Genomic DNA, 22,270 nt, shown 5'->3' with positions numbered 1-22,270 from the left:
TCTCCTTTCCTGAAGCACCCCCTCTCGCACTCCTAGCTCAGCGCTTCCCTGCGCCTGCGCGTCAGCGGCCGCTGCGGGAGTGCGGTGCCTGCCTGTCTCCCGTGCGGTAGTGCCCTTGCGTTGCTGGGGCAGTGTCCGTGGTGGTGTGGGGTGCACGCGTACGATAGGGGGCTTGTGTCCTGCCACCGGCTGCAGGAGCCCCGTGGTTTGGGTCGGTTTTAATTCAGGGCCGAGATCTAGAGTCGTATCAGACCCAAAGTCTGAGCTGTGCCCTGCTTTGTTCTTCGCTGCGGCTGCTTTTTAAGCCGAGCACAGCTCTCCCGAGATCCGTGGTGGGTTGGGTCAGCATGGGTCAAATGGAACACAGGGAGTTCCACCTCTCATCGTACAGAAAACCTTCTGTGCTGTGGGAGTGGCGGAGCACTGGAACAGGCTGCCCAGAGAGCTTGTGGAGTGTCCTTCTGCGCAGACTTAACAACGCAGCTGGGTGCCTTTGTGGGTGACCTGCCTTGGGTGGTCCTGCCTTGTCGGGCGTGGGGTGAGGGGGGTTGAACTCAATCTCCAGAGGTCACTTCCAGGCCTTACTGTTCTATGACTCTGTGTTTAAATTGTTCAGTTTACACGGCCTGTTGTGATGGTTTGGGTGTTTTCTGCCCGCCCCACTTTAGAAATACCCAGGCTAGGCTCAGTCGGCTCTGGGAATAGAAATGAAGCTATTTATTTACAGCTAGCACAATATACAAGCAGATATTTACAGTATATACAATTATAGACAGAAATATACAAGGTAAAAGATAATACAGAAACACAACTCCCCTCCCAGAAACCTGAGTCCCCAGGAGGGGCTCTCAACCACCCCTGCACCTTCCCCCTGCCCCTCTCAACCTTACCCCAGTCCTAAGGAAGAACAGAGGTTCAGCCAAGAGGTTAAGAAGCAAAAGTTAGTCCAAATGGAAAGTGAGGTTAGGCAGTAAGATGCTGCTCAGCCAGTAGCCCAAGGCAGAGTGTGAGTGAAAATGGCGAGAGTGTTATCTAATGTTTTCATTTCTTCTTCAGCAAGACTCTGAGGGGAGTAGACATCACCACTGTTTTCCTTTCACAGCCTATGATCTAGTTCTTCTCACCAAAACATTCTACCCTGCTTCAAACTAGCACACCTGTGTATCCCGTGTGGAAGTTGAGCAATGTTTTCTCTTAGCATGGGTCAACAAATCAATCTACTAACTTTCCTCCAACTTGTATTTTTGCTTACTGTTCTGGAGAGAGTTCACTCTTGCTCACTAATTAAGTTTATGCTTTGTATCTTCAATTTTTGTTCCTTTCCCCCTCCCCACCTCTCTTTGTACTCTTGTAGTCTTTCACACTGCAGTAGGTTAGTTCTTTCACTATTTTTTTTTCAAGTATTTTTACTTCTCATTTGACTACTCAAACTTTCTGTGCTGTATTCTTGATCTTTAAACTGGTTAGACTTAAGCAGTCCAACTCAAACTTAATGGGTCTGAGTTACAGCTGAAAAAGCTGACTGTGAAATGTGGTTGGGTATTTTTCCCTCCTTCCAATCTAATTCAAATACCTGAGGCTGTTAAAAAGCATGTCATTAATAATGATACTTTTTCAGGGCATAAGCATTGCTGGGCTACACTTTAGGTTGTTTACTGTGGAGTGCAGAATCTGCTTACTATGAAAAGCACTAAGTAAGCATGGGAAGAAAAGAATATTGAGTAATGCATCTGCGTTACAAGATTGGACATTCCAAGAGTAGGGTTGGTTGAAAACTGTTTTATCCAAGTCTTATTTTACCCTCAAGGCAGTGTCTCCTTTGAAGCATCTCTTTTTTGGCTTGAATGACCCATTTTACATGTTTGGGAGTAGATGACATATCTGCCAGACATCTAGGCAGGCAGTGGATAATGTAGTAAGTAACTATAGCAAAATCAAAGGAGTCTTCTATATGCCCATAAAAACGTATTGTTTCTGTGATAAAAACATGAAGTGTACTTCCCTAGCCTGAGCAAGCAGAGACTTTAATTGTAGATGATTGTACAATGTACATCATCTGCAATGATGGAGTCACTATTAGGAGTTCCTTTAAAAAGGAAAATAACAATTAATCCCAGGCTTTGTTATTGTTTTCACAGTTTTCTCTTCCATTCCTGAATCTGCTGTCACATAAAACAGGTGTATTGGTATTGATGCTCTCCATCACTTACGGCTAAATAGCTTTACCTCCCTTTTCATCTCGTCTGCCTTCCACTCCATCCTCCAAGGAATGCACTTTTCTCTGTGTTGTTCCATTTTTGCAATCTTTGCATTATCCTTTGTTGTCTATTTGTAATATTGTCCCAGTTTAGTGACAGGTCTGTATGTGAAAGCTTTGAGGCTCCATTATGATGTACTTGAGATTTATTGATCGTGGCTGTAATGTAGTAGTATCCAGCAGCATTTACTGAGGTCACAAACGTCTCTACCATTTTACACTGGGATCAGTGTAATAGTAGGCATAGATTCTGTTGGAAGTGAGTTTTTCATTACTGTGGAAAAATTCCACGTGGAGTCTGGCCAACTTTCTGTTACCTACTTTCCCATTAGCACCTTGGTCCCTTGTCCTGTTCCCTCCTTCCCTACCTACCTACCTCCACACGCAAGTGCATAGAGCTCTTAATGGACTTGAGTCCTCTCCATTTCTCCTGTCCTTTTGCCCCATATTTTGTTTGTTTATTTTTTCCTAGTCTCAAGCTTTTTCTCTTTCTGACTTCTCGCAGGTAAAAGCTGTTCCCTTACCAGCATTGACAGTGATAGATTTAGGATGGAATTACTTATCTACACCTTGTAATCCAAGCAGAACTGCAGTCTGTTGTTAGCAGTCTACAGGGGTTGCTGCTGAATAAATTGGAATACTGGTAGCTGTGCTCACTGAAGCTTCTCTCATCTTGAATACGTGAGAAACAGAAGAAAAGAGAAACCCTGTGGATTAAAAAAAACAAAACACAAACCTGCAACAAAGGATGATGTCCTTACCCTAGAGAAGTGTTTGTTGTGTTAAATATTGTATTTATCAGCTATGGAGGATTAGAATACTCTTTTTATTTGCACATTTCTTTTTTTCCTCAGGTAAAGCAAGATTCCTGAGTGAGAAGTGCCCTGACAGCCACAAGACCCTGGAATTTGAAGTCACATTCCTTCAAGCAGTGGTCACAAACCAGCAGATAAACTGCATTATGGTGTCTATGTGCAAATTGAGTTTCATCAGGCTGCAGAAGGCAGCGTTGGTTACACTGCAGCTCCAGGAGGAGTGGCAAGGCATTTCAGAAGCAAGGTGAGGCTTTGCACTGGGGGTTAAACCAAGGCCATGCAGTCGTTTAGATGCATGGCTTATTCTCGAGGGTCTGTCCAGCACTGTGCAGGTCACTTCATTGTCTCATTCCAAACAGAAACCTGTTAAAAAGCAATTTTTATGGGGCAGAAGTCATTAATGTTCCTAGGACTCGTTTTCACACTTATTCATGTTTAGGTGCAAGCATTCTGGATATGTTCAGAGTTGAGCAGGTGACAACCTGTAATCAACCTGTAATTTAACCTTGCTGCCTAGTAAAAGCTGCTGAGGAAGTAATGCAGCTTTCCTTGGAGCAGGCAATGCTTCTCAGGAGAGCATTAATGTGCAGGAAAGGATTTAGTAGTTCTGCAAGAGATCTCTTAAATGCAAATCAGGTTGTGGTTTGCTTGGTTTTTGTTTTGTTTTAATCTTGCATCATGGAGAGGAAAATGTGACACCCCCACCATCAGAAACACCTTGCAAGTGGATGACTATCCAGAGTTCATGCAGCTTTTTGAATCTATTGATTCTTGCAGAACTGACTCCCAGTGTTTACTGATACGTCTGGAGGGCTTTGACAGCTGCAAGGACGCTGTGTGAATTTTATCATAGACTTCTTTGCACTTGCCCCAAGCAGTTCAATAAACAGAAACTTCTTCTCTTTTCAGGGCATCCCTCAAAAATTGCTTTTTGTTTCTATTCAGAGTGTGGCTGTTAGCACAAAAGTATGAATTTGGATGCTTTTGGTATCACTGTTCATAACAGTGTAACTGTAATTCTGGGTCTTCAGATTTTGCTCTTTGCTGTTAGGGACTGAGACACAGATATGAAGGCTTTTTGGCTGCGAGTCAGTGCACTGAAATGTAAGATGATTATGAAATGGTTGAATCAGCCAAAGGATTTGTTGGCAGTTGCAGCAGTGCTTCTGACTGAACTGGCATATCTGTCATTTGTTTCTGATCTACTATATTGGAAAGGAGAAGTTAGAAATGAGTGGCAGTTGTGGCATCAATGAAAAGTGGTAAATTATGAGATGTGGGGTAGGTGCCTCAACTTGGTTTGAGGATGCAAATTGTAACTGTTAGGTCTTCTCTTCCAGTGAATATGCAATGAGGGACAGGTTTCTCAAGGATGCATTTAAACCCACAAAGGATAAAGATGAGGAGAATCTTGGGGGGAGGAATTTATTCTGCATCTGTCTGAAAAAATTCCAGCTTGAATCTCTGTTTATTCTTGCACATGGAAGCTAGCAAAAGTGCTGAGAACAAAACCTAAATCTCCATTTCTTTTTAGACAATACACCCCAGAGCTTTAGGTGTGGATAGCTGCCTGGGGATCTGGAACTTCATACAGAGGGTCTTATTGTTGTATAGACGTCTCGAGGGAGGAGTATCTGTGACAGACTGAGGACTTGCTGTGGCCTTGTGTGTGGCGTGAACCCTTCTCAGCTGTGAGCACACTGTTATTGGAGCAATCAGTTATGCTCTTTTGCACAGGGTGGTGCACAGGGTGATTGGATGCTGGTAAGTGAGAGCTGAGTGCATCACGGGGAAGGGGTTAATCTGTTGAATACAGAATGTTTGAATACGTGACATCTTTAAATGAGCTACCCATAATTCCATCATGCCAGTCATTATGTGGTGATGGTGCCTGATATCAGCTAGGAATCTTTTTTTGGAGCTCTAGCTGCTGTCTGCTTAGAAAGCAGCTGCAAGGTTTGCACTAGTGCAAAAATAAATCTTTGAGGCAAACTGCATTCAAATAATGAGATCTATTGGAAAGTAAAAGGCTATGTTTTGGTTTATATCCTGTTTATGCTTTTAGGGTTTGGATGTTCAAGGTTTTCTCTGCAGGCATAACAGCTAGAATTTTTTTCTTCCTTTGCTGAAAACTGGGAGTCAGCCATGTGTCTCCAGGATCTGGAGGTTTAATGGAGGAGGAGGAAGAGAAATGTTTGAGACTCCAAATGAAAATTTCAGGAGTTTATAGCACACTGTTTTCTGTCATCTCCACTCATCTAACAGGTTAATTTTGGGGTGCAAGCTCTTCCATCTTATCCATGTCTTTTCTTTTCAAAGTCAGTTTATTATAATATATTTCTGTTACAATAAAACCTCTTCTGCTCTAAGTTTTTTCACATCCTCCCTCTAATCATTGCCAATCCTCCCTGCTCTTGATGCCCTTTTCCTCCCAGGTCTCAGACCCTGAATTTCTGCGTTGTTCACCCTCAGGCCCCTCTCTCAGACCTCTATGTCCATCTGTTGTTGCACAATCCTACTTCAAAAGCAAGGCTGCCCTCCTGCATTCCCAGTAGCCCTTTGCACCAGTCACTTCCTTCCCACTTGCTGCTGAGCCTGGGTGGCCAAAATCATTGTGACTTTCTTTCTACAGACATCAGGCCTTGATTCTGCTTCTGATGAAGGTTTGAACATCTGGGCTTCACAGTGAGCTTATAAAAATTCTGCACAAGAAAGATCCTGAGCTTGTAAAAATAGGATACACCCAGGAAAAAAATTACGTGGGAGACCTTCATTGTCAGATGTTCTGTGTGGTATTCAATAGACTAGATGAAATTTCAGGTTAATTTTGACCTATCAGGCTTTCAGTGAGAAATAGTTTAAGTTCCATTGTATCAGTTATCTTCCTTTGAAGCATTCAAAATGAAGATTCATTTGAACCCTAGAATCCTCAACAGGCCAAAAAGGATGTAGACTCGTTAAATCTATGGGCAAATGTCTCTTAAGACACCTCTGCTATGCTAAGAATGCTATCACATGTGAACAGGAAAGTTAATACATGCAGAGAGGAACAGAAAAACACTGGCTCTAGTAATGGAGATTGTTAGAGAATATAATTGAACACTGACTGCAGCAAAGCTAAAAGAAGACATGCATTACAATGACATAAAATCTTCATTTTTTTCTCCTAACCTCTGATTTCAGCTGTCTGACTAAGAGCAGGTGCTGGGCAATAGCTCAATTCCAACAACCCATTGCAGCTGAAAGAGTAGATGCAATTGTGCTGTATCCAGCAAAATTGAAAATTACTTTAAGGGGGGGGGGGGGAGGGAGGGGGAGGGAATGCAAATGTTTTAAGACAGAAAATGTTCATTCATCTGCAGAAGGAAGCATAAAATTAGCACAGCCACGTAATTCTCATCCCTCTTTGTATTAAAGCAGTTATAAGTGCTTGATAATTTGCTATTACCTTTATGTTTTAGTATCTTTTTAGTGATTTTTTTTTTAAAGTGCATTGAATTGCAAAAATAGAGGAAATAGAGTTTGGTACAGTTAAAAATACCCCAACAATCTTCTAAGGAACGTTTCCACGACCTGAAGATGTCTCTGAACTATTTGACTTTTTAGCAACCCAGGGACCATCCCTCCAATAATTAGCAATTAAGCATTTGACATCTGGTCCTCGACCTCTTATGGCCTGTCTAGAAGCTCCAGTGGCAGAGATGGGAGAGTTACCATGTTCTTACCACCCGAAGGGAGGTCTCTTCCAACCTGGTTGATTCTATGATTCTATCCATTTGTTGGTTCCAGTGTTGTGCCACTGGAACACCAGTGAGGTCAACTGCATTTTTGTGCATAAACCATCAGTCACTCAGATGGGCATCTCCTGGAATTACCATCTGTTGTTGCAACAGGAACTAGACATCCTAATGCAGATACTGACAAGGTCATTTCACTTAGATGTTTTCTTGGTGGAAGATTGAATGAGTCTATGGAAAAAAAACCTCATCTTTTCTATCTGCACATTCCATAGGCTTAAAAGTGCTTTCCAGTATTTTCATTTGGGTCTCCTGATCCATTTATTGTTGTAGCTTATGCAATCCCTTCTGGTTTTTTTTGGTGGCTGGAGAAGGGACTCTGGTATTTGTATTAATAGTAATTTCTGTCTTTTAAAAGTGTATCAGCCTTTTTTAAGCTTTGCTACTTTATTAGCTGGAAGAGTACTAACCAGAAATGCACTTTCTCCTTTGTGAAGCTATCCCATATGGGGAGACCCTACAGTCTGGGTGAGTTTTGGTGACTGATCTCTTGTACATGCTGCTAACCCCATTTAGACACATTTGGCTTCACTCTTTCTTGTTTAGGAGAAAAAGTTGTTTGAAATGTTGGAGCTCTAGAGATTGTTGGGATTTCTAATGGGTATGTTCCTTTGGAAAAGACAATCTCTTAAAATACTCTCTCAGAATGAAGGTGCAGCAGCTCAGGTTCAAGTACATGTTAGTGATGGTAGGGGGTGTATTTTAATCCCTGTGCTCTCATATCTGTGTTCCTCATGGTTCCTGGGTGGTCTTAGAATGAGAATGTGCACATATGCTTTAACCACAGCTGAATTTTGGTGTGTTATTGCATGCCATATAATTTCTGTTTCATTTGCAGTTGATTTATAAATAAGACAATCTGACCACTCATGTTTCAGTCTGGAATTTGAGAGTCAAGTTGGTTTTCTTTGTGCTTTATGCTCACTAATAAAAATGTTGTGGACTATTCTGTCTTCAGTGACCCTTGTATAAATTCATAATCTTTGATGTTACTTTGTTGAGGCAGAGCTTGTTGCAAATTTGTGAGCAGTCCTGTGGAGAAAGACTATGGAGTGTTGGTTGAGAAGCAGCTCAACGTGACCTGGCAGTGTGCAGTCATAGCCCAGAAAGGCAGCTGTACCCAGGACTGCATTGAAAGAAGTGTGGCTGGCAAGCTGAGGGAGGTAATTCTTTCCCTCTACTCCACTCTAGTGTGAACCCATCTGGAGTACTGTGTCCAGCTCTGGAGTCCTCAGCACAAGAAAGACATGGACCTGTTGAAGTGGATCCAGAGGAGGCCCATGCAGATTCAAGGGCTGGAACACCTATGAAGAAAGGCTGAGAGAGTCAGAGTTGTTCATTCTGGAGAAGAGAAAGTTCCATGGAGACCTTGTAGTGGCCTTTTAATACTTAAAGGAGGCCTACAGAAAAGATGGACAGGGAGTTTTTTACATGTAGGGATGGGGAAAGGGGTAACGGTTTTAAACTGAAAAGAGGATACGTTTAATGAGATATAATGAAGAAACTCTTCACTGTGGGGGTGGTGAGGCACTGAAACAGATTGCCAGAAATGTTGTGGATGCCCCAACTCAGGAAGTGTTCAAGGCTGGGTTGGGTGGGGCTTTGAGCAAACTGGTCTGGTGGAAGGTGTCCCTGCTCATGGAAGACAGATTTGAACTAGATAATCTATAAGATCCCTTCCAACCCAAAGCATTCTGTGGTGATTCTGTGATGATATTGTGCAATGCCAGGTTTTAATTCCATAACAATATCAGCTCTGTTTTAGAAAGAATGTGTTAATGTTGAGATACTGTAGCATGGAAGCTTTAACAAAACTATGTGCAAAGGAGAACATGAGCTGCATTTCCAATCTTCAAAAGTATTTAGAAACTAGGGAAACTTCCCCCCCAAAGATGCAAAGTCAGAAAAGGCAAAGGTAGCAAACGAGCAAGCTTTGTGTTAATGAAGTCAACAAAGTGTGGAAGCAATCATAGGACATTAGGCAGTGTTGAGCTCAGAGCAGGTGGATAGGCTGTAATTATGAATCCCAGATCAGCTTCTGCAAAATGAACAGGTGTTATGGCCTCCAGTCCACTGACTCCCAAAATAAGACATGTGGAAAATTGTTGATCCATGAAACTCCATTAAGAGCTTGGCAGGACCCTTAAAGCATCAACAATTATTAATTTGATGGTTAAAGTTTATTAATGGTGATTGGAGAAATGTGAAGAGTTGGCGAAGGTCTGTTGGTGCCAACCCTCTTTGTTAAATGTCAGGAAATGATAGTTTGTTTCTGACTTGAGGATTTGGCTCTTCCTTTAGAGTTGTAGCTGAGAGTGAGCTGTGTTTCTTTTCTAGCCATGTTTGATACCAGTGTGAACAAGTTGTGTCTTTCTCTGTGTGTGTAAACATCATTTACATATCACCCAGTTGTGTCTCGTTCCACACCATTGGCGATGAGTCTAAGGAAAAGTTGTGCACTGATTATTTGAAACTTTGTCTTCAACATCATGACTGAAGTTGTTTGAGGTTGTTTGATTTTGCTCTTCTTTCATAATTTCAGCTATATTACAGCAGAGTGGGAGGAATTACGGGACATTTACTGTTCAGGACCAAGAAGATGATGTAAGATGCCAATTAAGAAACTCAAGGTAAATGGTTCTTGGAGAAACTTAATTTGGCTCTTTTGCTTATGCATGTGGAAATTCAAACATCCTTCTTCATGAACAGTGCAGTGTAGTGTGGAATTTTGTTTTTAAATTGTTATTATCTGTCAAGCATACTATAATCCACGCTTCACTGGAAGCCTGATATTAAATTTTGTAGCAAATTCTACTTTCTTTAGTTTTGCTGTAGTTTCTGATCTGGTCTTAAAGCCATTAAAATGAGAGCAATATGAAAGTGAATGCTGTATTGACTGTGTAATGCTTTATTCTGCATTTTAGTGTAATTTAAAATGCTGCATTTGTTTACTGCATTTTGAACCACGACTTCATAGCTTCCACCTAACAAAAAGTCCCAGAGCTTTCCTTTTAATTGGAAGTGGAATCATTTGAGATTTGAGGAGGGTTTGGAAAGAGATTGGGTATCACAGTATCACCAAGGTTGGAAGAGACCTCATAGATCATCAAGTCCAACCCTTTACCACAGAGCTCAAGGCCAGACCATGGCACCAAGTGCCACGTCCAATCCTGCCTTGAACAGCCCCAAGGACGGTGACTCCACCACCTCCCCGGGCAGCCCATTCCAGTGTCCAATGACTCTCTCAGTGAAGAACTTTCTCCTCACCTCAAGCCTAAATTTCCCCTGGCGTAGCTTGAGGCTGTGTCCTCTCATTCTGGTGCTGGCCACCTGAGAGAAGACAGCAACCTCCTCCTGGCCACAACCACCCTTCAGGTAGTTGTAGACAGCAATAAGGTCACCCCTGAGCCTCCTCTTCTCCAGGCTAACCAATCCCAGCTCCCTCAGCCTCTCCTCGTAGGGCTGTGCTCAAGGCCTCTCCCCAGCCTCATTGCCCTTCTCTGGACACGCTCAAGCATCTCAATGTCCCTCCTAAAAATCGAGATCTAAGAAAAGCACTGAAGAGGCAGCAGTGCAAGAAAAGGTAATGGTTTGATAATTCATAAAGCAGTCATTTTATTTTAGGGAAGTGATTATATTACATGTGTTTGATTTTGGTTTTTTTTTCCCTTGATTGATTTTTTTCTCTGCTTTAGTGAGAGAGGTGTGAAATATTGAAATTTGGATTTAAAATAAATTAGGAAAAAGGTGGCTTTAAACAGGTTTTATGAGAATTCTGATTACATAGATTCTGAGCACATCAATTTCGTATTTGAATAAACTCACCAAATGCATGTTAGGACCATCAGGTACAGGCACTATGAGAGGTGAATATGGTATTTTGGAGGTCTCACAAGCCAGAATCACAGTAACATTGTTGCTGGAAAAGACATCTGAGATCATCAACTTCAGCTTGTAAGCTAACACCATGACATCAGCTAAACCGTGCCACCAAGTGCCTCATCCAATCTTTTCATAACGCCCTCCACCACCTCCCTGGGCAGTTCATTCCAGTGCCACTGTAATTCTTTTCAGTTTGAAAGAAAGGGATATTTGTTTTCAGTTTGTTCATTACTATATAGGTGAAAAAATTCAGGCTGTATTAGGCACTGAGTGTTGCTTGCTCAGGTGTGATTCGCAGAGTGCTTTGGGATGGAAGGGACCTTAATGATCACCTAGTTCCAAGCCCCATGCCATGGGCACGGACATCTTCTACTAGACTGGGTAGCTCAAGGCCTCATCCAGCTTGGCATTGAACACTCCAGGGAGGGAGCATCCATGACCTCACTGGGCAGCCTGTTCCAGCGTTGACCCACATTAAATCTTCACCAGTATTTGAGAGCCACCAAAGGCAAAACCACGGAGGAATCTGGTTAGTTTCTGGTTTTATACATTTAATAGATTGAGAGAATAATGTGAAGAAAGACTGATAAAGGAATCTTTGGGGTCTTCAGACTTTTATGCCAGTAAAATATCCCTACAAATCACAGAATTGTCAGGGTTGAAAGGGACCTCAAAGCTCATCCAGTTCCAACCCCCTGCCGTGGGCAGGGACACCTGACACTAGTCCAGGTTGCTCAGAGCTCCATCCAGCCTGGCCTTAAAATGTTGCTGTAACTTACTTAATTTCATATATATTTTTTTAGCCTCTTTAATGGCAATTTGCAGTTTGTTCTACTGTGCTGGTTTTTTGTTAAAGCCCCGGATAAAATTTCCTCTTTCATGCCATGCAGTGAAACACTGAAATATAAACCCTTACAGGTTCAAAGACTGCAGAGGGCTTTGCTTATCGAGCCGTTTTTATGTCTCCTCTCTGCTGGCATTTCGGTGGCTGGGTTCCTAGTGTTTTTGGTGTGGCCTTGCAATGACGCTCGGCTGCCACTTGAGGGCAGCAGCAGCCGAGGAAAAAGACGCCAATGAGCTGCGGCTTCGTTGCCATCCGGTTCCGTTTGCTTTATTTAGAGTACTTAAAAATCAATACATTCTTCAGATCCGTATATACAGTGTGCAAAACCAAAGGAGTTCTTTTCAGCGCACAGCAGGGAAAGAAGGGGAAAAAAAAAGGCAAAGCAACAAAACCCCAAGAAACCTTCCTCGTGAGTTACTACAGAGTGAAAATCTGGAATAGCTTTAGGGGAGTGTTTATTGGCTTCCCGAGCAGCAACGGGTAATAGCTGTGGCAGAGAATGGTATTCTGTACAATGTGATGGTGACAGAGCTGCAGCCTTATCTTCTGGTGTCTACTGAATCAGTGATAGTAAATCTGAATGGAACAAGGGACTATTGCTGCAGGGAATAGGTTGGAATCCAGATGTGCTTCCTATTTATTGCAGTAGTAATCAATGTTCTGTCAAGATGTGGGGAAGATGCTGCCTAAAAGGATTTCCCCCTCCCCTTCTTGCCTTTTAATCCTTACTAAAAAAACCCAAGCCAAAATCAAAACTAAACCCCAACCAGAAAGCATGATCTTGGTGCCAAAGTTACTGAATAGGATCTGAGATACAAGTGTGTAGCTCTTGGCTCTGCCATAGGTTTCTTGCTGGCTAGGCATTTCCTTAGCTTCAGTCTCAAATGCCCATATGTAACTCAAAATAATGATTCACTTCCCTGGTGAATTCTAGAAGAAAGGATATATCTATATATCTATATTTACTGTTTTAACAGTGGGAATGTCAACAGCAGCATCTGTCAACACCTGAACCTTGGTGTCCCCCTTCCTAAAATTCATGCTGTTGTTTCTTGTGTGTATTCCATTCTTCCTGTTCTAGATAGTTGTGTAACATTGCTAGCAAACATATCCTGTGTTTCAGAAGTGACCCCTTTTGTAATAGTTTACAAAGTTATTCCCATGCATGCTTGGCACCAGCTGATATTCCTGGCAAACTATTTATTAAACACAAAACCAGACAAGGATTGATTTACTGATCACAAAAATGCAGCAGGGGAGCTGTAGGTTAAATATTAGGAAGTACTGGTTTAGCTATAGGACTGATTAAGTCAAAAGAGCCAACTGCCAAATGAAGTTGGGTAATTGCCTTCAGAAGAGATTTTCCAGGCTATGAGTATGCATCCATTTAGCAAGGATGGCTTAAAAATAATTCAGTCTGTTTTGCCACAGTTCAGAACTTGGACTGAAAGACTTATTATATGCATGTTTTATCCCAGATTTTTAAATTCCTGGGTTTTTTTTTTTACTTATTTCTTCCCACTTTAACCTAGCTAGGGATAAAACAGCAGGAATGTCAGCAAGAAGGAGTAAAATTTTCTCTCAGTGTGTGCCAAGCCTGCATGAAATAAGAAACAAGTTCTAGTGAGAGAGAATAAAGCCCAGATTGATGTGACCTTTATTACTTTAACAGTGTCTTTCAGCACAATTACAGAGTTGCAGGATTGCAGAGAACAGAGCTGGAGTATAAAATAACATAAATAAATAGAACAGGAGCCAAAGCAGTCAGCAGGAGGTGGTTGGAATTGGGCAGTGAAGGATTGGTGAAGGGTTTGCATTGGTCAAAGCCTTTATGATTCAGCCACCAGAGTTGCAAATTCTGGAGAAGGGGAGGAAAAAAAAATTAAAATATTTTAAAACACAAATAAAAGTAAAGAGGGAGGAAGCATATTACAGTGATTAGAGAGTAGCAGGAACATCACAATAACAGAAGAACAAAGAAATCCGAGTTAATTAAAGGGAAGGTATGACTTGGGAAATCTTCCAGTGAAATGAAGGGATTTTTCTGAGGTTAAGAGAGAAATGCTATACATGCCAGGCTGTCGAGCCTGTCCACTGCTATTCATCTGAAGAACTTGATTAGTTCCCTATGATTCCTTTGTAAATCTCAATGGGACAAAGGCAAGAACTAGAAATCTAATTTCACAGTGAGATAAATTTCCTTTGTATCAAAGTTTGGCAAAGAGACTCATTAATGAGTCTGTCAGAGTATTTGTATCCCTATATTGTAAGTATATTACATTCAAACTCGGTTTCCTAACGACGAATTGACTGAAACTGACAGATTACAAAAACCAGAAGGCTGACATCAACCTGCATGGAAGTCTTGGTGATAATGGGGAAAAGTCTTGTGATTTCAGAGGGCCAGGATTTTACCCTGTGGCTTTGGTTAGTCTTACATCCATAATGTTTATGTAAATGTCTCTCTCTGCAGTTTGGGGTTATTTTGTGGTTTAGTGTGTATAATGCCTTTAGCAGGGTGATAAAGCATGGAAAAGGCACGTTTGTGTCCTGGTGAATTGCTTCTTGGCATACTGCATGCCAAGGAGGTAATAATTCCTAACTCCATCTAACCTTACAACAGTTACCCATGGGAATACCTTGCACAGTTCCCAGTGCCTCAGAGTGTTAAAAATGACAGACTGGAGGGAATCCCAAGAAGGGCAACAAAGATGATAAAGGGATTAGAGGGTATACGGAGAGAGTGGTTTATGGGTTTAACATAATCAGCTGAGAGCAAAATGGCAAACAGGGGAGGCAGTCATCTGTAAAGACTCAAGAGAGAATTACTGAAGTTTAACATAATGAAGAGTGATGTCTTGCAACTGGAAACCACAGAAGATGAAAATAAGCATTTTAAATAACATTCTCATGTTCATTTTTAAACCACTAAACTCTAAACAAATGAGATCTTTGCTGACTGGTTTGTGTAACCAGATAATACTTTTGATGATGCGTTAAAAACCACAACCAACCAGAAAAGAGAAGCCCCACCTACCCAAAACCACGCTGCCAAATTCTGGCAAACCAGACTGAGAAATGAAAGTGTCATCAGAGGGTTTAAATTCAATCCAAATTTATCCATCATTCTGAAAGATGTAAATCCAAATTAGGATTAGCGATGCAGATTACTTAACACAAAGCGCATGTAAATCCTGTACGCGGTGGGTACACAGATCCAAAGTGTTGCAAACTGAATTTAAGAGATAACATAAAGTGCTTGTGATAGAAACCCAGACTCTTCTGGGCAGAAAAAGGAAAGAAAGCTATGATTACTGGATCACTGTGTGAATAAATCCTGTGGAGAGAAGCATGGACTGCAATGGATGAAACCTTTCCAGAAGAGAAAACTAGCTATGCCTATTCTATCAGAACAAGTTGTCCTACTTGGTACAGTTAAATACAGTACTTTTTAGAACAATTTGTGTCTATGGAATCTATTGGGGAAAGGTTATTCAGACATGCAGCCAAATATTTTCTGTGATACATTCTTGTAGTGATATTATCACTTAATGGCAATATATTTGGTGAGTACTTTCCCATAGCCAGCAAACCATGACATACTCCTATGTGAATCACTGCTGCGTACTTTGTACTTCTTACAGGGCTTTCAATACACTTTAAATATCTCCAAGATGTTCTAGCTGAATAATCTTGTAAATTAGTTCATTCCTTATTTTCATATGAGGGTTAACTCAACCACAGGTGGCTCGTGGAAGCATTGGTACAAAGGGTATATATGCAAAAGGTCTGATATCAGCCCCTGCTTGTTGGCTGTTCTTGTAAATATTTATTGCCTCTGACTGGCCTGGGAGTGAGAGAATCCTTATGATTGACTCTATCCTCTTTTATGGTTGTAATTCTCCTTCCAAACAAAATTAAGTTACATCTTTCATTGCACAAATAATAGTTTTAAATTACAGGGATTGAGGCTATTTTGTCATCTAAAATAATTTACTGGCTGTCTAGTGTCAAAGCTCTGACTTCAAAGGAGAGGCTTGTTTCACTCTGTTCAGTACAGTTCAGTAGGGTATACCAGCCTAATGCATACCCTGCAGTATCTTACTGAAATGACAGATGTAATTGCAGAGGACATGTTACAGGCTACTAATTTCTTTCATCAGATTGTGGGGTTTTTACATTATCTGTACAGCAGATCTGTTTAGGAAACTTCATAAATAATCACTTAACACTAGCCTATTTCAGAAGATAAAAGAGCACAGAGAAGGGTAAGAAAAGAAGGACTTCAGAAGATTTTTCTTTTTTTTTTTTTTTGTTATGACTTTCACCTGTGGCCAAGGTCATGACTTACCAGTTGTGATTTTGAGTGCCTGATCTCTCATTTTTGTAACACTGAAAGAAAATGATTGCATAATTCAAATATTCACAGAAGCTGAGCTGTATCAAGGGAAAGATTTTTGACTCACTGGGATAAAAAATTGGATTTGTTCTCTCTGCAGTGCCTGATCTTTGAGAATTCTCCATGTACTTTCTCAGGTCTATAAATATCAAGAAACTGAGAGGTATGATGTGTATGTCCAGTGCCAATACACAAAATAGATTAAAAAAAAACCCAGACAAACAACATAGTAAGCAGAAATCTCGATTTGCTTTTCTCTTTTCTTATAAACTTTCTCCTGAAGCTGACAGAGCTGCTTCAGCATCGCTTCCCAATCCAGGCTGGAAGCTTATATTTGCAGTTTTGTTAAGTAGCCTGGCCTTGGCCTGCAATTTCTTTTTTTCTTCTCTTTCCTCAGATTGGTCATCTTCTGTTCACATTGGTGGAAGATGGAGGGGCCTTGACACCACACAGAAGATAATAATGTCTCACATGAACAGGCTGCAAAGTTTCCAACTGCTCGAAACTGGCAGATCAACCAGGAAATTACAAATCTTTATAGGATGAGAGGTAAGCTGGTGAAACTGTTTCTGAGATGAAGTCTTGCAGGAATGTTAAAAGGTTTAAAGCAAGAGATCTAAGAGAAAAATCTATAATGTGAGACCCTGACTGGAAGAAGGCTGATTAGGTTGGGATTAGCACTTGTGGTGATACATCTGAAAAAGATGGCTCTGTGGTGGTAAAAATCCATGAAGATCTGATCTTAAAACTGCTATGGGCTCCTGAGGGAAAGCTCTTAAGGGCCATCTTGGATTGACATTAAACCCTGTGAAAGGCTGCATGTTTGTAATCAGTTTAGTGATGTACAAAGCTGATGTTTGAAACGAGGGGTGAGATTGGTGCCTGACAATTCAGTTACAGTTTGTAACAGAAACCCAGCACTGCAATAACAAATATGAATGTGATGTACAGTTGTGGCTTTACTTTTCATTTACATAGGCAGTTATGATCTGGAATTGGATTTATGAACAGAAGGGAAAGCTGCAAAGTTTGTCAGACTCATCCTTTGGGCACAATCCCAGATGTTAATTTTGCATGTATTTCAGGCCTTTCTGGTGTAACAATTTGCTGCTGGAGTCAAGTTTAAGAAGTGGAAAAGAGACTGATAATGTTGTACAGTAGGGATATAGCCAGAAGCAATAAATGAATTAATAAAGCCCTTCATTATCTCCTCATTATCAAGTATAAATTCAGCCAGTGCAAAGTTAAGAAAGAGTAAAAGTTGCAGAACAGAGAGATGAAGTATTTCATTTTGCTATATTGCAATGTCCTGGCTCTCAGACATTGTTTCAGCTTAAAGAGGGTTATGATCAGTCTTAAACACAAAAGCTAAAGGCTATATTCTCCTGTGTAAGCAAAAATAATTCTGTAATGTGGTTGGTTTATTCCAGTTTATACTGTGTGTGTTTTGCAGCCTTCTGGAAATAACTCAAAGTGCCTCTGATGTGAGGCTGGTGAATCAGCTCTAAGTTTATCTGAATGAAGTATTCATCTGATAATCTTGCCTACTGATTATAGTACCACTGCCTCTAATTTTAATGGGAATTAGGAAGACTCACATAATAAAGCTATAAAATGTCAAACAATGACACACTCATCAGGTTCAGGGACACTGCTAAAGTGTATTAAGAACTTCCCTTATAAGCTTCATGATTGCTCCTCTTCAATCATAATATAATCATGGTCTGAGAAATTAAGGGGTTTTAGTCTAGAAACAGGGTCCTAGTCATGACAATGTGCTATGAACAGGCAGTTTAGCTAATATATCACCTGCTTAATAGGTCAGTGGCTGATGTTGTGTACAATCTTTTTCAGTTTCTAAATTAGGAGACTATGTTGGTTAACTGCATTTTGGGTTTTATTCCTTTTTTAATTGTTTGTGGCGCTTTTTTGGGGGGGTTTGGTGGCTTTGTTTTGGTTTTGCTGGAGGTTTTTTTTACATTTCAGCATCTCATTATGGTGAAAACTTGGCAGTTGCTTGCTATCTAGCTGGTTTATTACTGTGGCCACAAGCTTCCACTACTACCTCCTGCAACAAGAAACGATTCAGTTCAAAAATACATTTCTTCATGTCTCTTGCAGTGTGTCTCAGGGATACAGGAAAAGGAGAAATTTTGTATGTGGGTTAATTTGATTCATCCCGAGGGGGAATAGAAAACAGCAGTAGGTGGGTTTTTTTTTAAAGCAGTGTTGTGAGAGAAGTTGCTCTTATCTTGTAATTCTCATGTTTAGTAAAAGGGAGTGACAAGCTTTCTTAGCTGTGAAGACCCATATAAACACTAGCAAAAGATGGATAGACAGTTATTATATAGAAATACTGGAGCAGACTGACTGTACTTTGAATTTTAAGAGCATTGCTTTGCTAGGTTATGCTTTACCTTCCCATTTAGTGACCAGCGAGCAGAGATGCTGGAACTCGGCTTTTTTGGGGTTCTTTTTTAATCTCTTAAAAAAAAAATTATAGTCAAGTCTGGGCCTTTGAACTCTCAGTGTCCTGATCCTCAGTCCACTGCAGTCAACAGAAAATGTAAATTAATTGAAGTATAATCTGGATCAGTCCTGAGCCCTGTGCTGTGGCTCCACTCCCTCTGGATTTCTGCAGGCTCTTGCCCCCTCTAGTGTCAGATCTCGGCTCCTCTTTCGCCTCAAGCCTGCACGCAAGGTATAGCAAACGTGGCAGGACTTGGCATCTCATTAAATTCAATCTGTGTCCTTCAGGAGGTCATAGCCCACAGTGATTCCTAGATTTCCTCCATTCCTGTCTGTTAAAACAATATTCCATTGTTACCGCCAAAGTTTACTCCTCTAATCACATACCATCAGCGCCAATTTTACCATCACCGTCCTTATCTCCAGCAGCCAGAAGAGCCTTTGTTTCTTTGTCTGATAGATCTCTTCCATCTGGGGTGAAGCCCTTCAGTACAAACCTGAAGAGGAAGCATAGAAAAAAAAGTTGTTGTTGTTGTTGGGGTTTTTTTCTTTGCCTTTTATTTTTTCCCTCCCAGATCAGTTTCACTTTGTATTTGTACCACTGGTTTGATACATGAGTTGGATTCCAGGGTTGTGTTCTCTGCTGTTGACCTTCTTTAACATTCAGGAAGAATACTTTAGTCTGAAGCTTCATTTGACTGAAGAGCTATTGGTATTGATCACTGGTGTGCTTCAGAGATCTTGAAATGAAAGTTACAACTAGCTACCTCCAACACACTTTAAACCATATGATCAGCAAACAACTTATTGCACACAAACAGCAGTCAAGAGACTGAGTTGTTGCTATTATTTAGAGTCCTGTAGGGGGTAAAAAAAGGACACCAGGCTCTTAATATAAGGTTACCTGAGAAAGAACACATCTTTACTTACTTCAGTTCTTCCTCTTCAATGAAGCCACTTCGATCTTTATCAAGAATATGGAAAACCTTCTTCACATCTTCTGGGCTCTTCTTTTTCAATCCTACCATCTCGAAAAACTTCTTGTAGTTAAAAGATTCAGCCGCTATAGGAGATGAAAAGTCAGAGAACTGCTCAGAAAAATCTTTCAAACATATAGCAACACATAACCGAGCTTTTCTTCCATACTGCTCCTTGTCCTACCCTGGAAGGCACAGTGGAACCCGGCTGTGGCAGGACCTAGATGTAATTGTCCCTGCTTCCCAGGCGCTCGTGGAAATAAACAAAGGGGAGAGGGGCAGTGCTTCCTTGTGCAGATGAAGAGCTGAGCTACAGAAGGATGGAGACTTGCCCAAGGTCACACGGGAAGTCTGTGATAGAGTTGGGAGCTGAAGTATAACCTGCTTGGTCTCATTTCAGTGCCTTTTTTCCTGGTGTGTGTATGTGTGCGTGTGCACTCTAAGTTTTACATTGAAACAGTCACCTGAGAGCAGACTCTGGCTCTTAGATCACTGCCACTTTTTACATTCTTAGCCCTGGAAAACAAAACAGAACAACCAAACAACAAACAAAACCACTCTTGCTCAACCATGGAGCCTATCTGTGGCAAAAAGTGTTTCACACCACATGGGTGTTTGAGTTCTGTTTCGTTTTTCCCGAAGACTTACTAGAAATCAGTATTGTGTTTCTACCGCTAAGGGTACTTTGCAGTCGTGGTCTGTAAGCTCAGGCACTGCAAGGGAGTACTGTGCTCTGTGCTGCCTGCAAAACATTGTCAGGCGCGATCGCCGAGGAGGGAAGGAACCAAACACAGAGCCCTTGAAATAGGAGCTGAGATAATCCAGTTTACCTGCTCCACCTCTCTCCTTTAACCGCACCCGATTTTGTCCCACCCACGTAGCCTAACGACTGCGGTGTGCATTAGAAAGGTGTGGATCAGAAATCTAATACAGTGACCTCCAAAACATGCTGTGGACTTTTCCCCCTCTCCCCACGCATTCTTATTCCCGCCGCAGTTTTTCCTGTTACGTAAAATTAGGGATGCTCGGTGTTTAGCGCTCTGCCTGAGAGCTGTCATTAGTTGTTGCTAATTGCATCTGCTCCGGGACTTTGAAATGGCCCTAGAACAATGAAAGATAATGAGAAAAACAGCTGCTGGATCCAGGGAAGCAGTTTGTTGGTCCCTTCGACTCTCCGGCTGCTGAGTTTCGTCGCGCTCAGCGGGTTTTGCGCTTCTGTCTGCTCGGGAAGGTCATGGCATAGAGCAGGATAGAAAGCGACTGCTCTCCCGGGCAGTGCGACCGGCAGATGGGCTGAGGGGAGGGCTGGGAAGGGATGAATATAACGTGCATCCCGAAGCACGATTTCTGCCGTAACTACCTGGATTTCTGTAATCACGGAGAGGCTCTGCAGTCAGTTTGAGGGTCGCGATGGATTAAAGCGGTAGCGAGTATCTGAAACCCGGGGGAGTCTGAGAGGAAAGTGTGGACCTCTGCATGCAGCCATTCGTCCTGCAGAAAGCTTCTGCAGTCGAGCAGTGTACCCGTTTGCTCTGCTGTTACCTTCCGCTCCATCCCGAAAAGCAAAGCCCACCCGGGGATTCCGCATAGAAAGCAGGGAAAGAGCGGTTCATTTACCCCTTGAAAAGAGAAAAAGCCGTTCTGCAATACCTGAAACTGAATTTCAGAGGTGGGGGGGAAGCTGCATCCGTCCACGGCTGATTTCCCTATGCTACGTTAAGATATAATCCACCCTGCTTTGCCGAGAGTTTTATTCCCTTTGAAAGTATCCTCCCGGTATAAGCAAAGTCTGCCCGCAGTTACTCCTTGCCTTCCGTTAGAATAAGTATTTCACCTCCGTAATAATGTGCAGGGCAACTTTGCTGAGGATGCACTCTTGTACTTGATAGACCTGTCAGGCTTTCACTGCACTTCTGCGAACATATCCTCATTTGTTGTTTTGTGTAGCCAGATCTTCGAACCTTCCCCGAGTTTAAATAAATGCACTGCTATCCTAAAATAAAGAGACTAAATGGGGAAAAAAGAGGAAAAAGGAAAAAAACCCCACTCACCTGAAAAGGCTCCCACAGCCTTCTTGATGTCCTCAGCGCTGAGCACGTCAGTCATAGCCATCCTGCAACTGTTTGAACAGGGAGGCAAGTGCGAAAAGATTAAAAAGTGCTTTTCTCATCATTTCTGCTCATATGACCAAAGCTGCAGTGCTGTGTGGGGACGGCACACCGGGAGAGGCTGGCCCCGCGCCAGCTCTATAGCTCTGCCTGGAGAAGTGCCATGGGCTGTCGCTCTCCAGTTTGCAGAGCACCAAGTAGTCCACAGACGCGAGGGTTCGGTTAAAGAGAGGGTATGGGGATGCCTTTGCAGGAACCGGGGTGGGTAGAACGCGGGTGGGGGTCGCTCCCCGGAGGTGGGAGCCTAAGCCTTACTGGAGCAGTGCCAGAGTCTGTTGTGATACCGTCTGGAGGAAGAGTTGTGCCAAGGTCAAGTCTCGGGTGCGGTGGGAGAGCTAGTGGTGCAGCGCAGAGCCTTTTCCTTTAGGAACTCAGGACGAGCTTTACCAGTTATATTCGATGATGAGTAAAGAACTGCAGCATATGCCAAGCTTCGAGCTGCTCTTGAGGTCGGGAAGCAAATGGAATGTAGCTTTTGAACATTTGTCTTACCGTTCGAACACTTCAAACATCTCCCCCTTCCTCCCGTCCCCCTCCCCTTCACACACATTCTCCTTTTAGACCTCGTTTCTTTCGGGCCAGTCCATATTAAGCATCATCCTCGCTGAATTAATTATCACATCCTTGCGAATCCTACAGATCCCGTTTGTAATGCACAATAT

General features: G+C 42.0%; 1 protein-coding gene and 1 long non-coding RNA gene across 2 annotated transcripts; one reads left to right on the top strand and one right to left on the bottom strand.

Annotated features, from left to right (window-relative positions):
• Positions 1 to 3,144: 3,144 nt before the first annotated feature.
• On the top strand, positions 3,145 to 17,545 carry LOC135181877 (uncharacterized). Its single transcript, XR_010305007.1, has 3 exons — positions 3,145 to 3,316; positions 9,412 to 9,499; positions 16,392 to 17,545. It is a non-coding gene; the product is annotated as an uncharacterized LOC135181877 (long non-coding RNA).
• On the bottom strand, positions 11,837 to 21,911 carry PVALB (parvalbumin). Its single transcript, XM_064155333.1, has 5 exons — positions 21,893 to 21,911; positions 21,492 to 21,559; positions 19,394 to 19,526; positions 18,851 to 18,960; positions 11,837 to 13,453 (listed from the first exon to the last, which is right to left on the bottom strand). Exons 2-5 carry the CDS (start codon positions 21,550 to 21,552, stop codon positions 13,425 to 13,427), a joined length of 333 nt encoding a protein of 110 aa, XP_064011403.1. The 5' UTR covers positions 21,553 to 21,559; positions 21,893 to 21,911; the 3' UTR covers positions 11,837 to 13,424.
• Positions 21,912 to 22,270: the final 359 nt, after the last annotated feature.

Source organism: Pogoniulus pusillus, chromosome 15 (genome assembly GCF_015220805.1).
Source record: "Pogoniulus pusillus isolate bPogPus1 chromosome 15, bPogPus1.pri, whole genome shotgun sequence".
Classification (NCBI taxonomy): Eukaryota; Metazoa; Chordata; class Aves; order Piciformes; family Lybiidae; genus Pogoniulus; species Pogoniulus pusillus.
This window is presented reverse-complemented; position numbering and strand designations above follow the sequence as displayed.